Source organism: Cheilinus undulatus, linkage group 7 (assembly GCF_018320785.1).
Source record: "Cheilinus undulatus linkage group 7, ASM1832078v1, whole genome shotgun sequence".
NCBI lineage: Eukaryota > Metazoa > Chordata > Actinopteri > Labriformes > Labridae > Cheilinus > Cheilinus undulatus.
The window spans coordinates 42,306,538-42,329,115 of record NC_054871.1 but is presented as its reverse complement, the minus strand read 5'-3'; the positions used below and the strand labels follow the sequence as shown (position 1 = coordinate 42,329,115).

General features: G+C 39.6%; 1 protein-coding gene across 2 annotated transcripts; it reads left to right on the top strand.

Moving 5' to 3' along the window:
• The first annotated feature begins 2,750 nt into the window (after positions 1–2,750).
• Positions 2,751–22,088, top strand: si:ch211-247n2.1 (calcium-activated potassium channel subunit beta-2). Of its 2 annotated transcripts, none has more exons than XM_041791890.1 (5): positions 2,751–2,875; positions 15,961–16,065; positions 18,890–19,060; positions 19,181–19,376; positions 20,827–22,088. In XM_041791890.1, exons 2-5 carry the CDS (start codon positions 16,019–16,021, stop codon positions 21,109–21,111), a joined length of 699 nt encoding a protein of 232 aa, XP_041647824.1. In that variant the 5' UTR covers positions 2,751–2,875; positions 15,961–16,018; the 3' UTR covers positions 21,112–22,088. The 2 variants fall into 2 exon arrangements, with proteins under 2 accessions (XP_041647824.1, XP_041647823.1); XM_041791889.1 differs by lacking the exon at positions 2,751–2,875 and adding an exon at positions 10,372–10,446.
• The last annotated feature ends 490 nt before the right edge of the window (positions 22,089–22,578 follow it).

The following is a 22,578-nucleotide window of genomic DNA, read 5'->3' as shown; positions in this document are numbered from 1 at the left end:
TACCTCTGCAGTTTAGCATTTAAAGGAATTTAAAAGTCAGTGTTTTTTGCATGCCTGAACTCAAGAACTCACAGCACAAGAGGAAAAAAAAAAGTGCCTACACTGAGTGGAATTTGGATTTGGCAGTCTGGAAATGCCTTACTTCAGCCGGCCTCTCCCACCGTCAGGGGAGTGTACTGTTCCTTCACTTCCTCCAATTCTTTCCATGTTTGCTTGATGCACTTTATGCCTCAGCCCTTGGGAGAGTTTTCTGTGCATGTGTGCTTTTGGTGTGGGATAATAGTTAATCCCCTCATTCAGTTTCATTCATGGGACAAACGGAGGCATGCTACACCAGAGAAGCTTCTAGAAGGCCTGGTTCCTATTGCATCCAAGGGTGATCCCACTGAACTCCAATTCCATTCAAAACTATAACACCACATTTGTCATGAGGGTTTGTGTACTGCAATCAAATAATGATGTAATTGGATCTACACTCATCATCACACACTCATACAACCCAGTGTTATTAATTTTGTAACTCTCTAGATAGTTTATATCAATACAAAATCAGAATAGCTACTTGTCCATCAGATATTGGTATATTTTTAAGCATTATTCGTACCTGTACTATGAAATTATACATATCTAATTATCTTCAACAGATTTTAACCATTGAAGGTTCACAAACACCCGTTATTGAAGAAATATGACATTAATTTTAACATAACATTTGCCTTTTAACCCTCTGGTACCAATTGAGCCTAAAATGCATTCAAACCACTTTTTTTTTAATCCATAAGCCTTTAAGGCATGAATCATTTTCTGGTGTTATACTGCCCTCTGCTCCCCTTCTTACTAAATGTCTGAGGTTGTGTTTATGTGCAGATCAGTGTGTGAGTCTGTGAGTGTGTGCAAGTGAAAGTGTATACATTACATGAACTTATGCCCTTATTCCTAAAAAAGCCAATTTGGCTTTAATCCCCTTTCATGTGTAGTTTTTGTGCAAACATCAAAAGCCCTCTGAAATTTTTTTATTGACAAAAACACATCCCACAAACCTGTAAAGAGTGCCATACACACCAGTAGTACACAGCTCTGACATACCTGAGTAGGGGACATTCCCCAGCACATGAAAGAGAGATGAACCTAAACAATCCTAGATTTTGTTTACACACCTGCAGCTGCAGCAGGGTGTGAAGAGGGAAAGTACATGAGGAGTGGTCATTTCTTACTTTGAAATCTAAAAGATGAAGAGAGAATTTAGACAAGCCTTGAATGTCATAGGGGCCCAGCCCCAGAACAGAGTGCATTTAAGCCCAAAGTCTGGTTCGTTTTGGTTAGTGTGAATGCAAACAGACCGCGTCCAGGCACTGGGCCCACTTGAGGGGGTGGTCTTGTTTACGTCTGGAGTGCACTCTGGCACGGTTTGGGTGAGATGTGAATGCAACTGTGCCCTGATACAGGATAGAATGTCGTATCAGTTTTATGATCTCATCATAAAATCTAAACTACTTTACATGCCACAGCAGATTGTTCTCATTTTTCCTCAATAATGGGCAGAAATGATCAGAATCAAGACAACAAACAGTCTGTTATGGCTCACCTTACAGATGAACACCAGTTGGAGTCAGTGAGATGAGATGCAAAGGCAATGAAAGTCTCCTGTCATCTCAAAAACCGCTGTATCTGCGCAGCGTGAGCCCATTTGGTCCTCTGAGCTACATGTAGGTATGAAGAGTGACATTGCTGACATCTTAAAAAATTATTTTAGGGGCGCAGGTGGCCTAGTGGTATAAGGCGCACCCCATGAATGTGGAGGTGCAGGTTCAAATCTGGCCTGAGGCCCTTTACTGCATGTCTCTCCCCTGCTCTCATCCCTGTTTCTGACTCTGTCCATTATTCTCATCTATCAAATAAAGGCACAAAAACGCCCAAATAAATCTAAAAAAAAGATTTTAAATCATCCATGGTGGCAGGACGGACTTTTTTTGCTTTTATTACCAGGTATTTACACCTGGACCTGATACACCACTTAGGAGATAGCTTTATTTGTAACAGAACACCACATTTTTAGGTGAGCAAAAGTATTGGAATAGAAAGACTTAAAATAGATTAAAGTGAACAAGACTTAATATTTAGTTGGAAATCCTTTTCTTGCAGTAACTGCATCAAGCCTGTGACCCACTGACATTGCCAAACTTTCGTATCCTTTTGTGATGCTTTTCAAGGTTTTCACTGCAGCCTCTTTCAGTTGTTTGTTTTGGAGGGTTTCTCCCTTCAGTCTCCTCTTTGGCAGCTAAAATGCATGCTCTATAGGGTTCAAGTCTGGAGACTGACTAAAAAATGCACCCAAAACTGCACTATATTTCAGTGAATCTGCCCCCTAAGACTCTCATTGCCACTGCCATGTTGGTTTTGCTGATACCTCTCTCAGCCGAGGCCCCGCCTGCACAGGTAGTCAGTAGCTGTTAGAAAATGAGGTGTAGAGCATACATGCTACAGTATTTTATTTCTGTCAGAGACTGGTAGAAAATCCTGGTCCTAACAATCTGAATTAGGGTTTTCCCCAGTTTTTGAAACTAATTTATATGCCCAAAAACATAACAGGATACTTAAAAACCACTTAAGCCAAACTGGGAGCTTAAGTTCATGTAAACACTCTCAGTCTGGCACAATCATCGTCTTACACTGATAAATGTGAGCAGAGAGGGGTGGCGTGGTTATCAAGGCTGTTCCTCTGTGTGGGTAGAATGGGAGGAGTGCTGAGGGTTACTCTGTCCCTGAAAAACACATGTCGGTTCAGCTTAGAGGACACTTCTTAACATGCCATGGGATTAAAATACAGAATGAACACCTGCAGCCTGCATGTTTTTGACTCCAGCAACATTTGAAGGTGAGTTTAGAAAGCTTGACAGAGTGACAGTTTAACTGTGGGCTGAAGGCATCGATTGGGACAGTGACTGTTTGGTGTTTAATTGCTCGGGTTTTTGGTTGCTTATATTTGACTAAAGTAGAGTTTGTTTTAAAGTAGTTATAACCAGTTAAGATCTTCTGTAATTCAGCACTTCCTTATTTACTAAAATGCAATAAAAATCTGTGCAGTGTTTGTTGGATGACAGTTTTGACATCTTTGTCTTCGTTTTAGTGGTTTAAAAAATTATCTCAGTAGTGATTAGCAAATGTTGTGATGACCAAGCAATTCAGAAGGCCTAAAAAATATAATTCATGACACGTTTATTCATTTATACGCAAGTGGCAAAGGCATGTAAAAACAGAGCCCCGTGGCTTTGGGCTGAAACTAGAAAGAGTAAAAAGGTAAAATGTGGGACAAGTGTTGAAGTCCTATGGGGTAAAGCCAGCAATCACTCTCTGATAACAGAAGCTGTAGTCTGTTTGCTGAAAACAGATCTTTTAAACATTCTCCAACAAATGTAAATCCACGTCAGCCAGCATGTTAGAAATGCCACAGTCAACTGTTAATGATGTTATAAGAAAGTGGAAGCATGTAGGAACAACAGCTACTCAGTCTACTCTACATAGCAGTTGTCTGCTAAGGAGCATGGTGCATTGAGGTCACTAACACTCTCCTGATTTCAGAGCTGAAAAGTTCACCAAGTCCGATGCCAAGCATCGGAAGGAGTGGTGTAAAGCACACCAACTCTAGACTTGAAGTAGACAATCATGTTTCTCTGTCTCGCAGTCAGATGGAGGAGTTTGTGTTTGGTGGATGCTTGTAGATATTTGCTTGCCTGACTGCATTGTGCCAGCTGTAAAGTTGGGGGAAGCAGGGATAATAGTATGAGGCTGTCATTCAGGGTTTTGGCTTGGCCCCTATCCAGTGAAAGGCAACACTTCAGCATACCAGACATTTAGGACAATGCTATGCTTCTAACTTTGTGGCAAGAGTTTTGGGAAGGCCATTTTTTATTCCAACATGACTGTGCCTCAATGTACAAAGCAAGGACTATAAAGCTATGACTTGATGAGTTTGGTGTGGAAGAACTTGGCTCATTTCAGCAAAACAGAATAGAGGCTTCAGTAAGTAGCCCCACACTTGTTTATGCAGTTCTTTTGAAATTTTCTCACAAGGCTGAAGCATCAACAGCTGGTTTGTTTTGCCACATGCACAAAACTCTTGAAAATGAACCAAAATTTTCAAATTAGGTTGCATGTGTGAACATATATTGTCAGATTTTTCATTCTAACGTTGAACAGATTGCTCCCCTGACATAAGAGTGCAGCAGGAAATATTCAGGAAAATTCCCTTTTAACTATCAGCTGATGTGATTTTGTTTATTTCCTGCAAACCGTGGGTCTATGAAGCTTCATTATACTGCATTCTACTCACAAATTTTTAACTTTTTTTTTATCCTACATTCAAATGTGAATGCATCAAATTGCATTTTGCACTGATAGGAAGGCAATAACAGTTATTAGAGCATCCATCCAGCTTTGACAACCGTCTTCATGCCGTCTTTTGTACATCATGTCGTTTCTCCAGAGATCTTGCTCCCTGTGGCTTAAATATGACTCCAAGTAGATGTTAATGTTCCTGTTTCTGCTGGAGACATGCAGCATTTTAACACAAGAGAGGGTATGCTATGGAGTGCATTTGAAAGAAGCAAAAATACAGATAAAACAAAAAATTACATACCTTTGTTTTTCATCCCCAATTTCAAATAAAATTCTGTGTACATATCCCTAACTACAGTAGCCTAAACTTTAGTTCAGCTGTCAATGTGATTACAAATACTAAAACCTGTTCCCAGCACTCTGTGCTACCCCATGAAAAGGATCTCACTGTTGGGAGTCATGAAGTCTGGATTGGACCATTAACAGCAGCTGTCTCCTGCCCTCGTCCATTAGCACTCATTCTGACACAACAGAAAATGTCTCAGACAAGCCAACAGTAACCCAATCTACTAAAACACTGCTCTGTACTCCCCTGATTCACCACCCTCCTGTTCACACGTTAACAAACAAAGTCAGAGTCACAGTGCTAGACTTTTAAACTTTTACACAACACTAAATATTGTGTTAGTATTTTTCGGAAAGCATCACAGATAAAAGTCCCATAAAACTGATCCATGCAAACACAATCTACTTTATCATCTACCCACTAGAGTTTTTTGGCAATGTCTTTTTTTTATTGTTATTATTATTTTTCTGCACCGGTGATGGTCGAGGCCTGAGGCAGCATGTTCAACTTGTCTGTAATAACTGTGCAAAGCCAATGGCTTAGCTATATTCTGTCTGTCATGTGGCAGATCCATTTTGCAAAGCTTCAGTCTGAAACAATTTTTGCAAGGTGTCTGCAACTCTTTCAAAGCACAACATGCAAAAATCTCTACCTTAACAAACTTGTTCAACTAACTTCTTGTACAAAATAAATCCTTGTATGTATTTAAAAGCCACTGACACGTCTGGAATTATTTTAAATATCTGAAAATGAGATGTTTATCTAGATTTGTCAGGGGAATGAGGCCTAAAACAAGTGTTCAGGGGTATTTCTGACCAGAAATAAAATGGACTGATGTCTGGGTTTTTGCAGGTGTAGCTATTTGTTTATTTAGTGAGTGTTTCTCCTTATTATCACATTAATGAAGAATAGCAGACCAGTGCTGGTCTCGACTGGCCTTGATGGAAAATCCAGAGTCTGACCAGTCTGAGACCGAGACAAGACCGAGTTAAAATGTTCTCAAGTCCGAGACAAGACCAAGACATTCAACATGTGGTCTTGAGACTGGTCTCAAGACCAAGACCATTCTCGAATACTACGACACTAGTCTTGTGACTATAGAACCTAAAGAATCTCAGTGATATGTCCTCAGATGTCATAAGGTATCAGATATTAGTCGATAAAAATCCCTCCAGTCTCTTCAAAGTCTTCTAGAGAACTGAAAGTGTTAGACACATTAACACCTGAAGGCTGTCCAGGACAGTAGTAACCTAATGTGATTATCCTCATTTGCTCCATAGCACCTGAAAGGTGGTAGCATGGCAGGGAGTTTCACACCTGTCAATTAATCCATTTAAAAGTACTGAACCAATGTAAATGTGAGGAGGAAAGCTACCACTGGTCAGTCTATTTTGTTTTATTCCATACTCAGTTTACTTTACAATAATTTACTACAGCATTATTTTATGAGACTACTGGAACTCCTTGATCCTAAACAAGGCTGAACAGCTGTGTCAGACTCTCATCGTCTGCTCGTCAGTCAGGTGGCAAAAGACAACTGCTGACAACCCACAGTGAAACACATGCCAGCCAAATAACCTTTCAGAAACTGTACCATGACATCATAGCCTGGATACACTGTGCATGTGTGAGTGTGTGTTTGTGCGTGTGGGTGGGCAGCAAGGATGCCTGTGCGTCTGCAAGCTACAGAGAATGGCTGCACCTGTGCCGTCACCATGCCCGGCTGGCCCACCTTCCAGGAAAACTGTTAGATTTATGTTTTCAGAGAGAGACAAGTGGCTTAGGTGCGAACTGCTTGAGATGGAGCCAGCATGTATAAGTGTATGTGTGGTTATATTTGGAGGTTTGGTATGTGGCTGTTGATATCTAAAGATGCAGTATGGGACAGGATAGGGAATAGGATGGTGACCACAACGGGGAACATTCCTTCTGAGGTTATAAGAGCATAAGACGTGCTGCCCGTGACCTTTATAATAATATTAGAAAGGTGAATATATAGCCTTTTAGTAGTGTTCACAGTATATAACAAGACAAGTATAACATCAAATGCCCTTGCCACATCATAAAACAAGAATAGATTTTAATGTCAGGATGTGTTGATGCATCAGTTGAACATCAGGATTGGGCCTGCTGACAGACGTCAGCCCATCCCAAAAAGTATGCCATGCACTCATGTGTGTAACTGTAGGTATCTGTTGTATTGTGTCAGTTTAAAGATGGCAAGCTAGTAGACCTAGCTGTGAACATAAAGAAAGGGTTTCTTATTGTACAGTAAATGCCACCATAACTGGACAACCTGGGGTTTGTATCTATGGTCAGACATGACAGAAAATGTCAGCAGTGGGAGTCTTTCTATCAGATCTAAGTGTGTGATTTTCCTATCACACCACAAACTCTAAATTCAATGATGCTGTACACGTAGCACATCATGTGAGCACTGTCAGAGGTGCTTTTCACTCAAAATAACTAACAATTCTGTTATACTGAATGTCAAGTTGAACTAGGTAGAACGACTGCTAAGGTGCATGAAAGTCGCCAACACTCTGCTTATTCCATAACTGAAAAGTTCTGAACTTCTACTGCCATTAATGTTAACACAAAAACTGTGCAGCAGGAGCTTCAAGGAATGGCTTTCCATGGAGGTGGAATCAAGCCTTACATCACCAAGTCAAATGTATGATGTCGGATGGAGTGATGTTAAGCACACCAACATTGGAATAGTGGAAAAATGTTCTGTAAGACATCCCACTGCTCAGTTTGGCAGTCAGGTGTATGAGCCTGGGTTTGGCGCATGCCAGGAGAGCATTACCTGTCTGACTGCATTGTGCTAACTGTGAAGTTTGGTGGAGGAGGGATAATAGTATGGGTCTGTTTTTCAGGGTTTGGCCCCTTATCTCCAGTAAAGGCCAGTCTTAATGCATCATCATACCAAGACATTTTGGACAATGCTATGCCTCCAACTTTGTGGAAGAAGTTTGGGGGAAGGCCATTTTTTATTCCAACATGACTGTTCCTCATGTGCACAACACAAGGACGATAAAGCCATGATTTGATGAGTTTGGTCTGGAAGAACTTGACTGGCCCACACAGAGCCCTGACCTCAACCCCATCGAGTACCTTGAACTGAACTGGAACGGAGATTGCGAGCAAGGCCCTCTTGTCCAACATGAGTGCCTCATAAATGCTCTACAGAATGAGTGGGCACAAATTCTCACAGAAACACTCCAAAATCTTGTGGAAACCCTTCCAAGAAGAGTGGAGGCTGGTATAGCTGCAAAAGAGGACCAACTCTATATTAAAGTACATGTAATTGAGTAAAATGCCATTACAGTACCTGTTAGTTTAATGGGCAGGTGGCCAAATACTTTTGTCCATATAGTTTATGTCTAAATATCTGCAAACTGCAGACATGGCTCGAGCTCACCTACCTGCTCAAATAATGAGGCAACATCACGCTGTAATGTTTTACTAAGTACAGTATCTGCAATGTTTTATGGGTAAGATTATGACTACTTAGACATGGTATCTGCTCTGTTACTGGTATTAGTTTTTTATTCATCCCAAACAAACATATTCAGATTTGGTGCATTTCTACTGTAATGTTGGGAGGGTTGCAAGAGGGTATTGTGTGTACTATCCAGTTCCATTTGACTGTCGGTACTTAGACATGCTGAAAACCCCAAATTAGCTTGCTCACATACAGACAGAAGCTCCTACTTTAGATGTCTGTCATCCTTTTAAAGGTCAAAGGCAGTGTGTGTCTGATTGCTGATACCACCAGAGACTGTAGCCAGACATTAGCTGGCAAAGCAAACTGAATTCTGGCACATCCACTAAATCAAAGTAGCTGCAGACTGTGATGGTATTCATTGAAACTCTACCAACTCAGCTTAACCAGAGCCCATGAAAGTCATTTTTTATTATTTATCTTTTTGAGACGTGCCTGGGCATTTGGTTATGTTTTGTCTTCACATTGAAATAAGAGAGCAGCCTGCACTTAAGCAGTGCTAGTGTTAAAACAAAACAAGCTTATGGGGTCTTATGGTACAGACTCAAAAGTGATAGAGTATTTATTTGGGACAGAGCAGACCTCCGCTAGACTTTTTGTCTCCAGCCTAAATGAAAGCCATTTAGAACACTACCCAACTTTTGCTTTAGTTTGCCATATGTGACCAATAGCCTGCATTTAACAGCAATAAAACATGTAAAAACAGAAACACTGTGTTACAGCTTTGTGTTTGTGCTAATGCAGAACTGAGGACACGTTTATTTCTGAACCTGACCCAAGACCAAGACAATGGAAACCAAGTCAACACCAGAGTAGTTGTTAACCTGTTACTACAGCCTACTTGGCACATATTACACTTGACTGGACCTTCTGCAGAAAGACATTTGTTTGTCTTTGTGTAAGCTTTGTAAATTAGCCTGTTAGCACATTAGCTACTCCCGTAACTTAGCAGCTTACAACAGCCAAATACCATCTGCACTGGCAACACCAACAAATTGTTGACTAAGCAGTACTTAGCTAACTAGACAAAAACTTAAAACTCTGTATTACAAATAAAAATCAAGTCTTTCTGTCATTTGTCCCATAAACTGATGATCTCAACTGTAACCCCCACTCAAACAGTCAAATCCAATCACTGTGTAGACTTCTTTGGAGAAGTCTTGAAGAAAGACAAAAGCATCCGCTGTGGATAGTTCAGTGCTGTACCCCTCTTATACTCTACTGACCAGGAAGTAGGTCATAGTAAAGTTAATTTGAGTTTATATTAAAGGATTATTGCAACATATAGTCTACGAACACAGAGACAGTAAAATATGCAAATATTCACTATTTATTTATTTGGCATATTTTGCAGCTGGAGCCTTTGGCTGTCAATATTCTTATCTAGTGGACTACCAGCTTATGGAAACTCTGGGACAGAGGGACAGCTTTGTTTCTTTTTGCTTATGAGTGCTCTTCTGCACATGTTCACTTCAGTGAGCATTCTGTCTAACACATGCAGACACACATACAGAAGCACTCTTTCCTGCCACAGAGAGCTGCATGAAAGAGTTACCTAACTTTGCCCAAAGGTAAAACTGCCTATGTTAACTCTGGAGAATTTTTTTCTTATTGTTCATCTTTAAAGAACAACAGGCACACCCTGCCAAGTTTTATTTGACACTTGTTTTCTTGAGATTGATCAGAGTTAAAAGGGCAGAGGTTTACTTCAATCTTTAGCCTCCTCCCACATCCACACCAGAGCAGACGCTGACCTCAGTTACACTACTGTTACAGAGACCTGACACCTCAGACAGAACAGCCATCGAATACAAAGCTACAAAGCTTTCTTCATTTCTTTTTTCTCTCTCTGTGGACATGGGATTTCAGCTAGGTAGAATCCACTGTTAGCTTTTGCTTTTGGTTATTTACATTACTTCTACTTGGAGCTTATCTCTACTCCAACAAGTTTCCTTTTGAATGCTCCACTTTGTTTTTGTTGTTTAATGTTCTTTAAAAAATGTAACCTATTGTTAATCTCAAAGTGCTAAAAAAATAAATGTTCACATGCTTTTTGAAAACTTAAGCAGCCTTAAACAGGTTGTGAGCTATCTATGAGGCAGAAGTTTGGTCTTGTGCTTTATAATGAAGAAGTTGTTTGGACAAACATAAAGCAAACTGATGGGAGGAGGTGCTGAAAAGTGCAAGGTGCAATGTTAGGGGAAAACTGTTCATACAGTCTGACAACTGACTCTTGTTCTACACCATCAGACAGCAGGTGAGTTCTGTTCCAGCATTTTTAGAATCGCAGTACTTTAAAAAATAAAGTTTTGTTTGATATTTTTGAAAAATTTCTGTCACAAGCAAAGTCTAATTAAAGTTAACTTTTGTTTGTTTCTTTTCTGTATGAGTATGTGGATCTGTGAAATCGAAATGTATGATGCATTAATAGACATTTATAAATCACACCACAAACATATTGTAGATGCATGTTTGTTGCTGTTCAGCATGAACTAATTGTGTCATTTCTGATCTGGCTGCTGGATGGATTGGTTGACTGATTGATAAGTTAATTGGACTAATGGTCGCTGTGCAATGAATCCTCCAGAACTTTATTGTCAGCTTCTAACATGTCAGTTAAGCTAATAGCATGCACATGTAAGTGTGTAAGAGTTCAAGTTTTAGCTGTGATTATTATGTTCTTTAGGTTAAAGTTTTACGAAAACCAATTTTAAAGAAAGATTAATATTTTACAGCAGCTGTAATAGTTTGCAAAAAGTTTGCAGCAGCTTTATTTTTTGTTTGCATCTGCCCATATTTTTTGCAACAGCTTCAGTTTTTGTTGTATGCAGCAGTTTTTTTTATTTTGCAGCAGCTTAATTTTTTGTTTGCAACCGCTCTATTTTTTGTTTGTAGCAGGTCTGTTTCTTTCAGTAGCTCTATTTTTGTTTGCAGTAGCTCTAAATTTTGTAGCAGCTCTATTTTTTATATCCTGCAGTTTTATTTTTGTTTTACAGCAGCTCTATTGTTTGTTTGCAGAAGCTCTATAATTTGCAGCAGCACTGTTTTTTGCAGCAGCTGCCTTTTTGTTTGCAGCAGCTCTATTTTTTGTTAGCAACTTTTTTGTTTGAAGCGGCTCTATTTTTGTTTGCAGAAGCTCTATATTTTGCAGCAGCCCTGTTCTTTGCAGCAGCTGCCTTTTTGTTTGCAGCAGCTTTATTTTTTGTTAGCAGCAACTTTTTTGTTTGAAGCAGCTCTGTTTTTTCTGTGCAGCAGCAGCAGCTTCATTTGATGCTCCTTATGTTGAAAAGATTTACAAAACATTGAGTCATTTTAATTTGGAAAATAACATTAATGGTAATAATAGAAGTAGGAGGTTAATAGCAGTCAGCAACTGTTTTGAGCATTATGGCTTCTTGGATGCATCATGTGACTGCATGCACTGAACCAGTGTTTGGGTAAGTGCAGGTACTGTTACAACCTAGTAATTTATCATTGCTCGTGATGTTTTTCCTCCCTTAAATCAAGAAGTGTCTTGTCTCAACATAACTAAAAAGACCCAAACCAAGTTTTAAGTCATGATTTTGCAGCAGTGTATTGGTATACACAGTTCAATCCTTTGCACATTTCTCAAGCTGGTTCTTTTTGATTCATATTCCTCTGACTTCATCTTCTAAAACGTCAGATGTATTGTGTGACCCTTTGGTGGTCCCCTAAATCCCTGGTGTGTTAGCGCTAGTCTATAATTTGATCCATCACTACCTGTGTTGACATTTCCCACCGCTGACCATCTTATCACCAGCATAGTGCTCAGTGAAGTCAAGCTGTGACTAAGCTGCAGCTAAGAGCTCTCAGGGCTCAGAGTGTGACACGGCTCTCACAACAAGCACCACACAGCTTACATAGTTCATGGTCCTACATAGAGGAAAAGTAAATGTTGACTCTGGCATGGATCAGGTGGTTCATCAATCATGGCTCCTTTTACTCTTATAAACCAAGCATGTCCATGTGAGTAGTGAAGCGTGCCTCAGTCAATATTTAGTCCTGTCATGTTGATGTCTCCTTCTTTAGTCACCAGGTGTTACTGGAAAACTCAGTGTTGAATTTGTTTGTTCTGTTTTTTCTATTTCATGCCTTCTCTGACAACATTAAATCGAAGACAAGTTGAAGAAAAACATGTAGTGTGGCTTTTATCTGGTCTTGTGCAGATAATAAAGCTCTTAATCACAAAATTTAACAGTAGACATTCAGAAAAACTAAGCAAAAACCTCTGGTGTTGAAAAGACAAGTAACATTTATAGAAAAAGGATAATTACTGGATAACCAATCAATAACTAACTGGTAGATAACCAGTGATCAAATGAGTCGTTACTGCTTGTCATGAAGTTGGCATGGTTGTTATTGTAAGGAGTCGATAGTTAACCAGGGAACAAAAGAGTAACTTACTGCTATAACAATCACCATAATGGCTTAGTTATAATATAAAACCCTGATTCCAAAAAAGTTGGGGCGCTGTGAAAAATGTTAATAATAACAGGATGCAATGATTTGCATATCTCATAAACTCATATTTCGTTTACAATAAAAGCAAAACATCTCAAAAAAGTCAGGACAGGGCCATGTTCACCATTATGTGTCATCCCCTCTTTTAACAACTGTCTGGATAGTCTGGGAAGTGAGGAGACCAGTGCTGAACCATTGGGAGGGGAATTTTGTTCCATTCTTGTCTGATGTAGGATTTAGCAACTCAGCAGTATTTGTCAGATATTTTCTGTTATGATGAGCCAAAGGTCTGGACTGCAGGCCAACCAGTTCAACACCCAGACTTCTTCTGTGAAGCCATGCTGTTGTGAGGGATGCGGAATGTGATTTAGCATTGTCTTGCTGAAATATGCTAGGCCTTCCCTGAAAGAAACATTTTCTGGATGGGAGTATGTTGCTCTAAAACCTCTATCTACTCTTCAACATTGACAGTGCCTTCCCAGATGTGTAAACTGCCCTTACCATCAAAGATGCAGGCTTTTGAACTGTGCTTTTAACAAGCTGGATGATCCTGCTCCTCTTTAGTCCACAGGACAGAATCTGTGTGGTTTCCAAAAAGAATTTCAAATTCTGATTCACCTGACCACAGAACAGTTTTCCATTTTGCGTCAGTCCATTTTAAATGAGTTTTGGCCCAGAGACGATGTGTTTCTGGATCACGTTCACATGGTTTCTATTTTGCATGACAGAGCTTTAACTTGCATGTGTGGATGGCACAGCCAGCTGTGATTTCTGGAAGTGTTCCTGAGTCCATGCTGTGATTTCCAGGACAGAATCGTGCCTGTTTATAATGCAGTGTGGCTTTGGGGCTCTAGGATCAGATTGGTGAACCTCTGCCCATCTTTCCTTCTTTAGGACTCTGCCTAAAAATGCTCCATTTATACCCAGTCATGTTACTGACCTGTTGCCAATTAACCTTATTAGCTGCAAAATACTCATCTGGCTGTTTTTATCATTAGTGAATACATGCTAGCTGATGGTAGACTGGGAGTTAATTTAGCATTCTTCCTCTGGCTAAACAGCAATTAATTTATGTTTTAAAAACTTTGTTTATTCTTTTATAGGCTATTCAAGGCTTAAAGCCTTTCTGGACACCAATTCTTTAGCTGTTTCTAAATTCATTTAAAGTTCAGATGAGACAGCAATCACTGTTGTTTGGCCTCCAAATGGCTCTTCAGAGAGTGACATCACTGAGACTACATCCATGTTTAATATGGTCCATGAGAAATAATGGAGTCTGACTAAATGCTCATTAGCATGTATCTCTTTATCACTACTGCATCAACAATTACTGGACCCCAAATAAATCTCATTCTTTATCCTTCTAGCAGATTTCAAGGACAAATGCAACTGTTTGGATCCATCTTAATGCTTTCATCAGTGTTTCAGGAAGTGATCCCTCTCTGACAATGCTGACCTTCACCATGTAACCCTCTGTATAAGGAGCGTGGTTTGCACATGTGCAGGAGAAAGTCTTAAACTGTAAAGGAATGGAAGTTATGCGCTTAAGACAGATCGGCCACATACCATTTCATGTATGTGTGTGCCACTAGAGGGTTTTTTCTCCATTAGTTTACAAAGATAACTCCGCTTTGACAAATACAACAGTCACAGACGTGCTGCCCCAGGCATGCAGTCAGTCAACACGGTCATAAGTCATATATCAAACCAACACTTTCTCAAGAAAGACACGTGTGCACACAGTGTCAGAGCAACAGCTTATTTTAGGCTGCATGTTTTCCACACTAACAGGAAGACATGCAGGCATGCCTATATGCTATATGCTTTGATTATTTACAGACATAGAGGCCAGCCATGTTCTGAGAAGTTTTATGGACAGGATGCATCTTTACTAAGACAGAACAAAGTAGTGTACTGCTACAAAGAGAATGATACTGCACTAGATGCAATGTATTAGATGTAGGTTATTTGGTATACTGATCCCATCTGAGTTTCTCTAATAATAATCAAACAAATAAGCAAATAAAACCAATGTCAGATTGTATGGTTTGGAAAGTAGGAACACAGAAAAGTCACACAAAACCATAAGAGAACCAGAAACCCCCAGAAAATTGCTGGTTTACACACAATCACAGGATAATAAAATGACCTATCTTAGCTGGACAAATGTGACATCTGGAGGGAAGGTTATAGAGTAACTTCACATGTAACTGAGCTGACAACACCGTAACCTCTGTCAGAGAGAGCAGGACTCTTCTTGATGACAGGGGGAAGAGACCTGAGCAGGCTGCTGTGTAAATAACTGTAAGGCATGCAGGGTGATGTCAGTGATGATGACATGATTATAAAACTTATGGACAGCTGTTATTTTTGGTATTTTGTTATAGAAACATACTCTACAGACAGATGAGATTGATGAGAGCAACCCATCCTTTATACCAGCCATAGACTGAAGTATACCACGGCCCATTTTGCATCCTGAAAACCTTCTAGGGCCCATGAAACTCCTCAAACAACCTTAACACAAGACTTAAGGCAGGGGTGTCCAAACTATTTCTCAGGGTCCAAATGCAGCCCGTGGTCTGTTTTTGATTGGCCTGCAGAAAGTTCTAAGAATAAAATGAAATATGGTCCATATCAGAACGTGAAGCTTGTACTTGAATGTGGTGTACTTCTGAGTTGCTACAATTCTAATTCTGTTAACAAACATTTTGACAAGAAGAATTTGAAAAAGATACATGATGCGATACGACATGATACGATACGATACACATAACATGACGTCCTGTAGCAGCAGCATATCCATCCAACAATTTTCCAAATCTATATAAAAGCAAACATAAGGCAGCAGTGGCAAACTGGCATGTTGCACATCCTTCATTCCCTGCTGTTCAGATACCAATATCTTTTTAATATACATTTTAATACACTGATGGATGATTCAATCTGAATGACGTGGCCTTTACAAGGTCAAAAAAATCCATCTTTTTGCTATTATTTCTCCTTTATCTGCTGTTAAACTTGTTATTGTCTTCAACAAAAAAGGGTGTGTCCCATGTAACCAATGCCAAAACAACCACAACACAGCAGGCTGCACAGTGGAAGTCAAATCTTAATTACCTTGTTTTCATGTTTGTGGGGAAGCTTGAATCAAATTTTTAATTGAAGTCTGATTAGTTATCTGGCCCTTGTGTCTGATCTAATTGTCCTGTCCTGTTAGAACAACAGAGCCTGTAGGAGTCTTAGACAATCTGAATAATATTATCATACATTTATGTTTCATTTACAGTTGGGTCATCCCCTCCGGCAGCCACAGTGGACCTCAGTCCCCTCCTTCCTCAGACAGGATGTTTCTGTGGGCGGGAAGTAAAGCAGATGGAAGAAGTGATCGCAGGTATGAAAACTGCCCTGCCTCCTTGGTTTGCTCAAGCTTTAACTTCATATAGCACTGACTATTAACAACTGAAAATCTTGTGCAAAGTGTCTTGAATTGTAAATTTCTTTAAATGATATTCCCTGCAGTTATTTTGTTGCTTCAGACTTAGCACTAGGCATAGTTTTAGAGTTTAACTTTTAAACTGTTAAGAGATCAAACAGCCAACATGTCAGCTATATGCAATCACCCAGATTATTCTTAAAACAGACGCATCAGAACTGGTTTAAGCGTACACAATGGTAGTGTGTAAAAAAGGACAGCAGTTGTAATTTTAGTTGAAGTATCTGAGCTGTCAGTTGAAGGCTGAAATAAGTTAACGGTCAGCTGAAGTGGTGAAAGCATTTGAGGATAAGGTTAAGGTGCCAGAAATAGTTGAAGAGTGAGTGAGTAAATAGTGAAAGTGCCATGAAGTTTAAGGAGTGTGCAACAGCAGACATGGTAATAATAAAATGCATCATCACATCATAAAACATCTGATTACACTGAAAAACTGAGTAAAATTAAGGAAGGTTTTTTTTTTTTTATCAGTATACTAAATTATGGTGTAAGTGACAGCATCATATAATATAAGTAGTTAACGTCTGCAGAAATTAGTATTTTTATGTCACTCCTAAGGCCATAGGCATGGAGGTAGCGGGGGGGGGTACTGATTACCTGGGCCCACAGTAGGGAGGGGTCTTTGGGAAGCCTGCAAAGAAAAGTTTGTTTTTATTTATTTTTTCTTAGTAATTGGTGCCAATACTGAATCAAAAGCAATTAAATGCAATGGGTCAACGGACTGAAATTTCTATCAAATAGAGTGAAATAAAATGTGTGAGGGCCCCTGCTCCCCCCTCAGAAATGTCCAGTTGGTATAGTCCAGCTCTGTGAAATGATGCAATTAAATTTCATTTAACCACTGTAAAAATATTGCTGGGAAATTATGGCTTAAAATACCTTAAAATGCATAGATATTTGTAAAAATGACGTAACATTTGTTGCTTGGCTAGCTGGTTAAGGGTCCCTTTGAAATATTCTTTCTGGGGCCCCAAAATCCCTAGCTACGCCCCTGGCTGTAGGTATACCTGCTGTGTAAGTGTATGCATGCATGGCTGCCACACATCCTTGCAAAGCTCTCATCCTTATCTGAGACGACCGTCTCTACTTACTGACCTGCTGTCACAGTTTGCAGTTTACTTGAATTGACCTGTAGAACTGTAGTTTCTTGCAGTCAACCATAGACTTCAATTTTCAACCACAGGGGTTGCTGCTTGGTAAAGACTATGAAGTGAGAGTGGACACAGTTGCAGGAAAAACAATGAGAAAACACGTAAAGACAAACAGATATGCCAAGTCAAAAATGTCTGTCAGACTATCTGGGGAGGATAAAGTCTGTTCTGGAAACTCGACATTCGTACCTGAAACAATAATAGAAGTAACATCCCTCTAAAGTGGTGACTTTCAGCTGAGCGCGTCCATGGCTTCATTAGTATCAGTTTGTGTTTTTCATTATTTAAAAGCTGAGAGTATATTTTGAAATCATAATGAATTTTAAAAGGTCATTTATAAATACTCTTTCTGTTTTTAACAGCTGCTGCAATGATAACGTCTACAAACCTATTCAGCTGAAAATCACCATTTAAAACAGGCACTAATTAAAGCAAACCACCGTGGCCATGCTGAGTAAAATGTTGGAGAAACAGAGTGCAGAAAGTCTGCTCTGTCACTGTTTATAAACTGTGTAGACTTGCTGAAACTATTGATTACTGATGTTTTTATATTAGTTTTGAGCTCAGAATTATCACCATTAATGCTGTCTCAGTGTTTGTAGTTTACACCAGGCAATCATACACAGCGTTAGCTCTCTGGTTTCCTCTCTAGAAATTTTCCTCCAGTAACACAGGTTGCATACAAGCAAGTTTTTTCAAAAGAAAGGCTTGTGACACAGCTGTATGCAACACAAGATGAAGGAGCAAGTATATCTGTAACTTAAGCCAGAATGATAGACTGTCTTCAAGCTGTGTAGATGCAACCAGAAGCTTTATCTGATGACTTCATGAAAGCTAAGTCTTAAACAACTAGAGAATAAACATAAAGAGACATAAATTTGATTAACAGATTATGAAGAGAGAGATAGTCTGTGCATGGCTCTCCATTAAGTCTGCAGTGTCAGTCAAACAGCTCTCAGTGTTTTAAGGGACTAGTGTGTGTGATTTAGTGAAATCCAGTGGTGAGTTTGAAGATTGCAACCAGCAGCAAACTGCTCCCCTCATCTACCTGTGAAGAAACTACAAAAGATGACTAAGCGCTATTTATTTATTTATTTATCTACAGCTGACACCCTCTTTAATTCTTATTATCTGATGGTTTATAACCAGTGAAAACATACTTGTAATAATTTTATTCAATTTCTGTCAAAAGAGCCATTAAAGCTTATACACTGCTTATAAAATAGTTGAATGGGATGCATTTTTAAAAAAATTATCAGGTTCTTCATAATCATCTTATCCTGTGTCATTTGGAGCTAAAAGGACATGTCAAAGATCGTCTGTTTTTTTTTTTGTTTTTGTTTTTGTTTTTGGTTTTTTTTTTGTTTGTTTGCTTGTTTGTTTAGTCAGGAAAGCAGACTGACACAGTCCTTTACTCTATGAGGATAACAAATGCTTTAGAATTATTTAGGGAAAAAATTAGTAATTTTACCACAGGCTAAGTGATGGTTCTGAAATATTTTAAATGTTGAAAAGGGGAACAAAAATACAGAAAAAAATATCTAAGTACATCTTTGATGTTGACCTGTTTCTAGAACCATCTACCAGAAGATTCGTGAGTATGAGGTGCTGGATAAAAGGAAAACTGTGACAGCACTGAGGGCCGGAGAGGACAGAGCCATCCTGCTGGGCCTCAGTATGGTGCTGCTCTCAGTCATGATGTACTTTGTGGTGGGGATCACGATACTGCGCTCTTACTCTGACAGGTGGGGCATGTTTCAGGAACTTTTGTTTTTGTATTGAGTATCAATTCTGAATGTAAAATGATGAGCTACATCCCATAGAACTACCAAAAGTGTGTTTGAAGTATACACCTCTCTCTTCAGTTTATGGACAGGTGAAGCTAACTGCACCATCGTGAACTCCTCCATCGTGTGGGATGTGAACTGTTCATACAGCTGTGGAGCAGAGTGCTGGAAGAGCTCCCGGTACCCGTGTCTGCAGGTCTACGTCAGCCTCAACTCTTCAGGGAGGGTGATGCGACTTTTTCACAACGAGGAGACGCAGGACAATAATCCTGAGGTACTCAGCAACTGAAGGTGCTGCTGATGTTTTCTCCCTAGCTATTGTTGATGTCTTTGGCTTTAGTGAAGAGGGATTTTTTCCAGCTGCAATGGTATGTTCATTTGACCATGATACTTTTTCAGATTCTCACTTTACTGTGAATTTGTCAATAGAAAACAAGTGCAGCTGTTCTCAGAGGCTGTACGCTTATTCATGGAAAGTTGACTGGAAGAAAATAGTAATAATAATAATAATAATATCTTGAATTTATATAGTACCTTTCAAGAAACCCAAGGACGTGTGTGTGGTAAGAAAAGATGCACAAGCAAGAGGGATGAGCTCTGCCTTCAGAGGAATGTCAAACAAAGCAGATTCAAGAACTTAGAGGAGCTTTACAAGGAGTGGGGGTTTCATTCTACTTTTTTGAGATGCACTTGTATGGTGACTGTCATCACTCTAGCAGTGTTACAGAGGTTTGTAAGTCCATGTAGGTAAGACAGCATTTGCACAGAGTTCCTCTGGGCAGAGATGGATTTCTTGGCTAAAGTACAGGAGGCAGTATATGCTCTTGCTCAGATTTTCTGTGATCCATCTTACCATGAAGAAGCAAGGTTTGGATCCTTCTTCTTTCTTAGGTAAACAAATGTGGGTAAACGCAATCCTGTGCCATCTCCTGCAAATCAGAGGCACAGTGGTGAGAGCTGTAACATCTTTCACAGACTTTCTTCAAGTCAGGGACACTCTCATCATACATTTTACCATTTTATTGCAAAATACATATACAGTTTTACTTGGTGGAGAAAGCTCTGCTCACTGGGTTAGCCAAGCAGCATGGTTTGACTTTTTAGGGAGTGCAAAGCTAGAAGCTCCCATATGGATGGACACATTAATGCCAACGCATACTAGTACAAAAAAATTAGTTCAAAAGCAATTAATCCATAGCATGAATCTGAATATGGGGCGCAACAGGCTTTATGCTATAAAGGAGGAGGCTGGGGTGGAGGAGGTTAAGCCTCAGTGTGGTGCATCAGGATTCATGCAAGCAGGGATTAGGGATTAACTGATGGAATTGTCTTTAACAGAAAACAAATTAATCTGAAGTTAAAGAGTCTGATGATTGTTTTGCAAATTAATGTCAACATCAACAATGTATAAAAAAAGTGAAACCTATATTTAGGTTAACATATGTTTGCCTAGCTTAGGTGAAAAGTTGGGGGGGGGGGTTAGAATAAAAGATTAAAAACAAAATGATCTCAGAGTGAATCTTTGAGTGGTATTGGAGGAGAAATTTGTTCAAATTATACTGGTTCTTTCATTTTGCTAGCTCAACGTTTATTAAAAAGGTGTGTCTGTTTTAATGGTAAATGGCAAAAACAGCTCCACAAACTTGATAGCATCTTACCAATCATGTACAGTAAATAGCCAGTACCATACTGAACAATATTTCTCTTTCTACTCTTCCCGTCAGTGTTTCTATATCCCAAAGTGCCGTAAGGACTACTCAGCCACACATGCTGTTGTCCAGAACATCTCAGAGCGCCTCAGGTCTCAGCACACCGTTCTCTGTTTTGTGGATCCATCAGACAGAATGGACAGCGCCATCCTGACTCAGATCTACGGTCGGGTCGCTGTCTTCCATTCCCTTTTCTGGCCGACATGCACACTGATTGGAGGGACCATCATTATCGCCTTGGTGAAGCTGACACAGTCATTGTCCATCATGTGTGAAAGAATCAGTCACATTAAGAGGTGAAACACAGCCCTATTGTTGGACACTACATGGACAGTGAGAAGCTTCTTGGGGCCAAAACTGAAAGTTTAAGAGAAAGGACTGCTTGGATGATGAGGTCTAAGACATTCACAAATAATCTATAGGAAGAATTGATGAAATCATGCAACTTCAGGGTTGAAATACGTATTTTATTAACTGCTTTTGAAGTGTGATACACAAAAGGCTTGCCAGTGCTGGAAGCTGAGTTATAATCTGTGAAACTTTCCATTCTTTTTGTTGCCCAGTATTGTAATGATTTTTACAAATGCATTAAAATAATCTGTATTCTTCAGCATTGATTGGCTAAATGTTCAAGAAAAAGGTCAACTTTGCTTATCCTCTTTCTAAAGAAAAGTTATAGGGGGATCAGTTTTATATTTTCTGTTGAAGACTTACAGTGCAACTATGCAATAGCCATGCCCCAGATCCACCATTGCCTCTATCCCCCCATTGCCCCCAGTAAAAAAGCATGATAAGTAAAGCATTTGTGGCTGAAAAACAGAGCCAGGTGTAGACCTATTGTGACCTATAAAAACACTCTAACTTCAAGTTTGCTGAGGCCCAGAAGCACCTGCTGATGTGCAGTTCATCAAGTGACCACTAGGGGCTGGCTGCTGAAAGTCTGGAAGTCACATAAACAACCCATGTTAGGATGTCCATTTTTACAGAAGAAATATACATGTTCACAGCCTGGCTCAAATAAAATTTTGGTTTTAATAGGGTCATGTTTAATGAGTACACTCTATGGAAGGGGAATTTTTCAGAATTCGTCCACTTTAGTGCAAATGAGGATATTTAATTATGCTGTTGTAATGCATGTGGAGCTGGTTGTCAAGAGGCTCAACGGGCTATCTCGGTATCTTTAAGGCTGGGTTGTATAAGGTAGTTGGCAATAGTAGTGCCCCCTTCCTGATTCCTGATTTTTTTGCATATTTATTACACTTAAATGTTTCGGATCATCAAACCATTTTTTATTACACAAAGACATCCCAAGTAAATAAAAAATGCAGTGTTTGAATGATTATCTAATTTTTTAAGTGGGGAAAAAAATCCAAACCTATCTGGCCCTGTGTGAAAAAGTAATTGCCCCCTGAGCCTACTAACTGGTTGTGCCACCCTGGCAGCAATGACTGAAATCAAGTGTTTGCAATGACTGGTGATGACTCTTTTGCATTGCTGTGGAGGAATTTTGTACCCACTTTTCTTCGCAGAATTGTTTTAACTCAGCCATATTGGAGGGTTTTCCAGCATGAACTGCTGTTCACACCACAGCATCACAGTTGGATTTAAGTCCGGACCCCGGCTGGGCCACTCCAAAACCTTAATTTAGTTTTTCTTGAGCCATTCAGAGGTGGACTTGCTGGTGTTTTTCAGGTCGTTGTCCTGCTGCATAACCCAAGAGCGCTTGAGCTCGAGGACAGGACCTGATTGCCGGATGTTGGCCTTCAG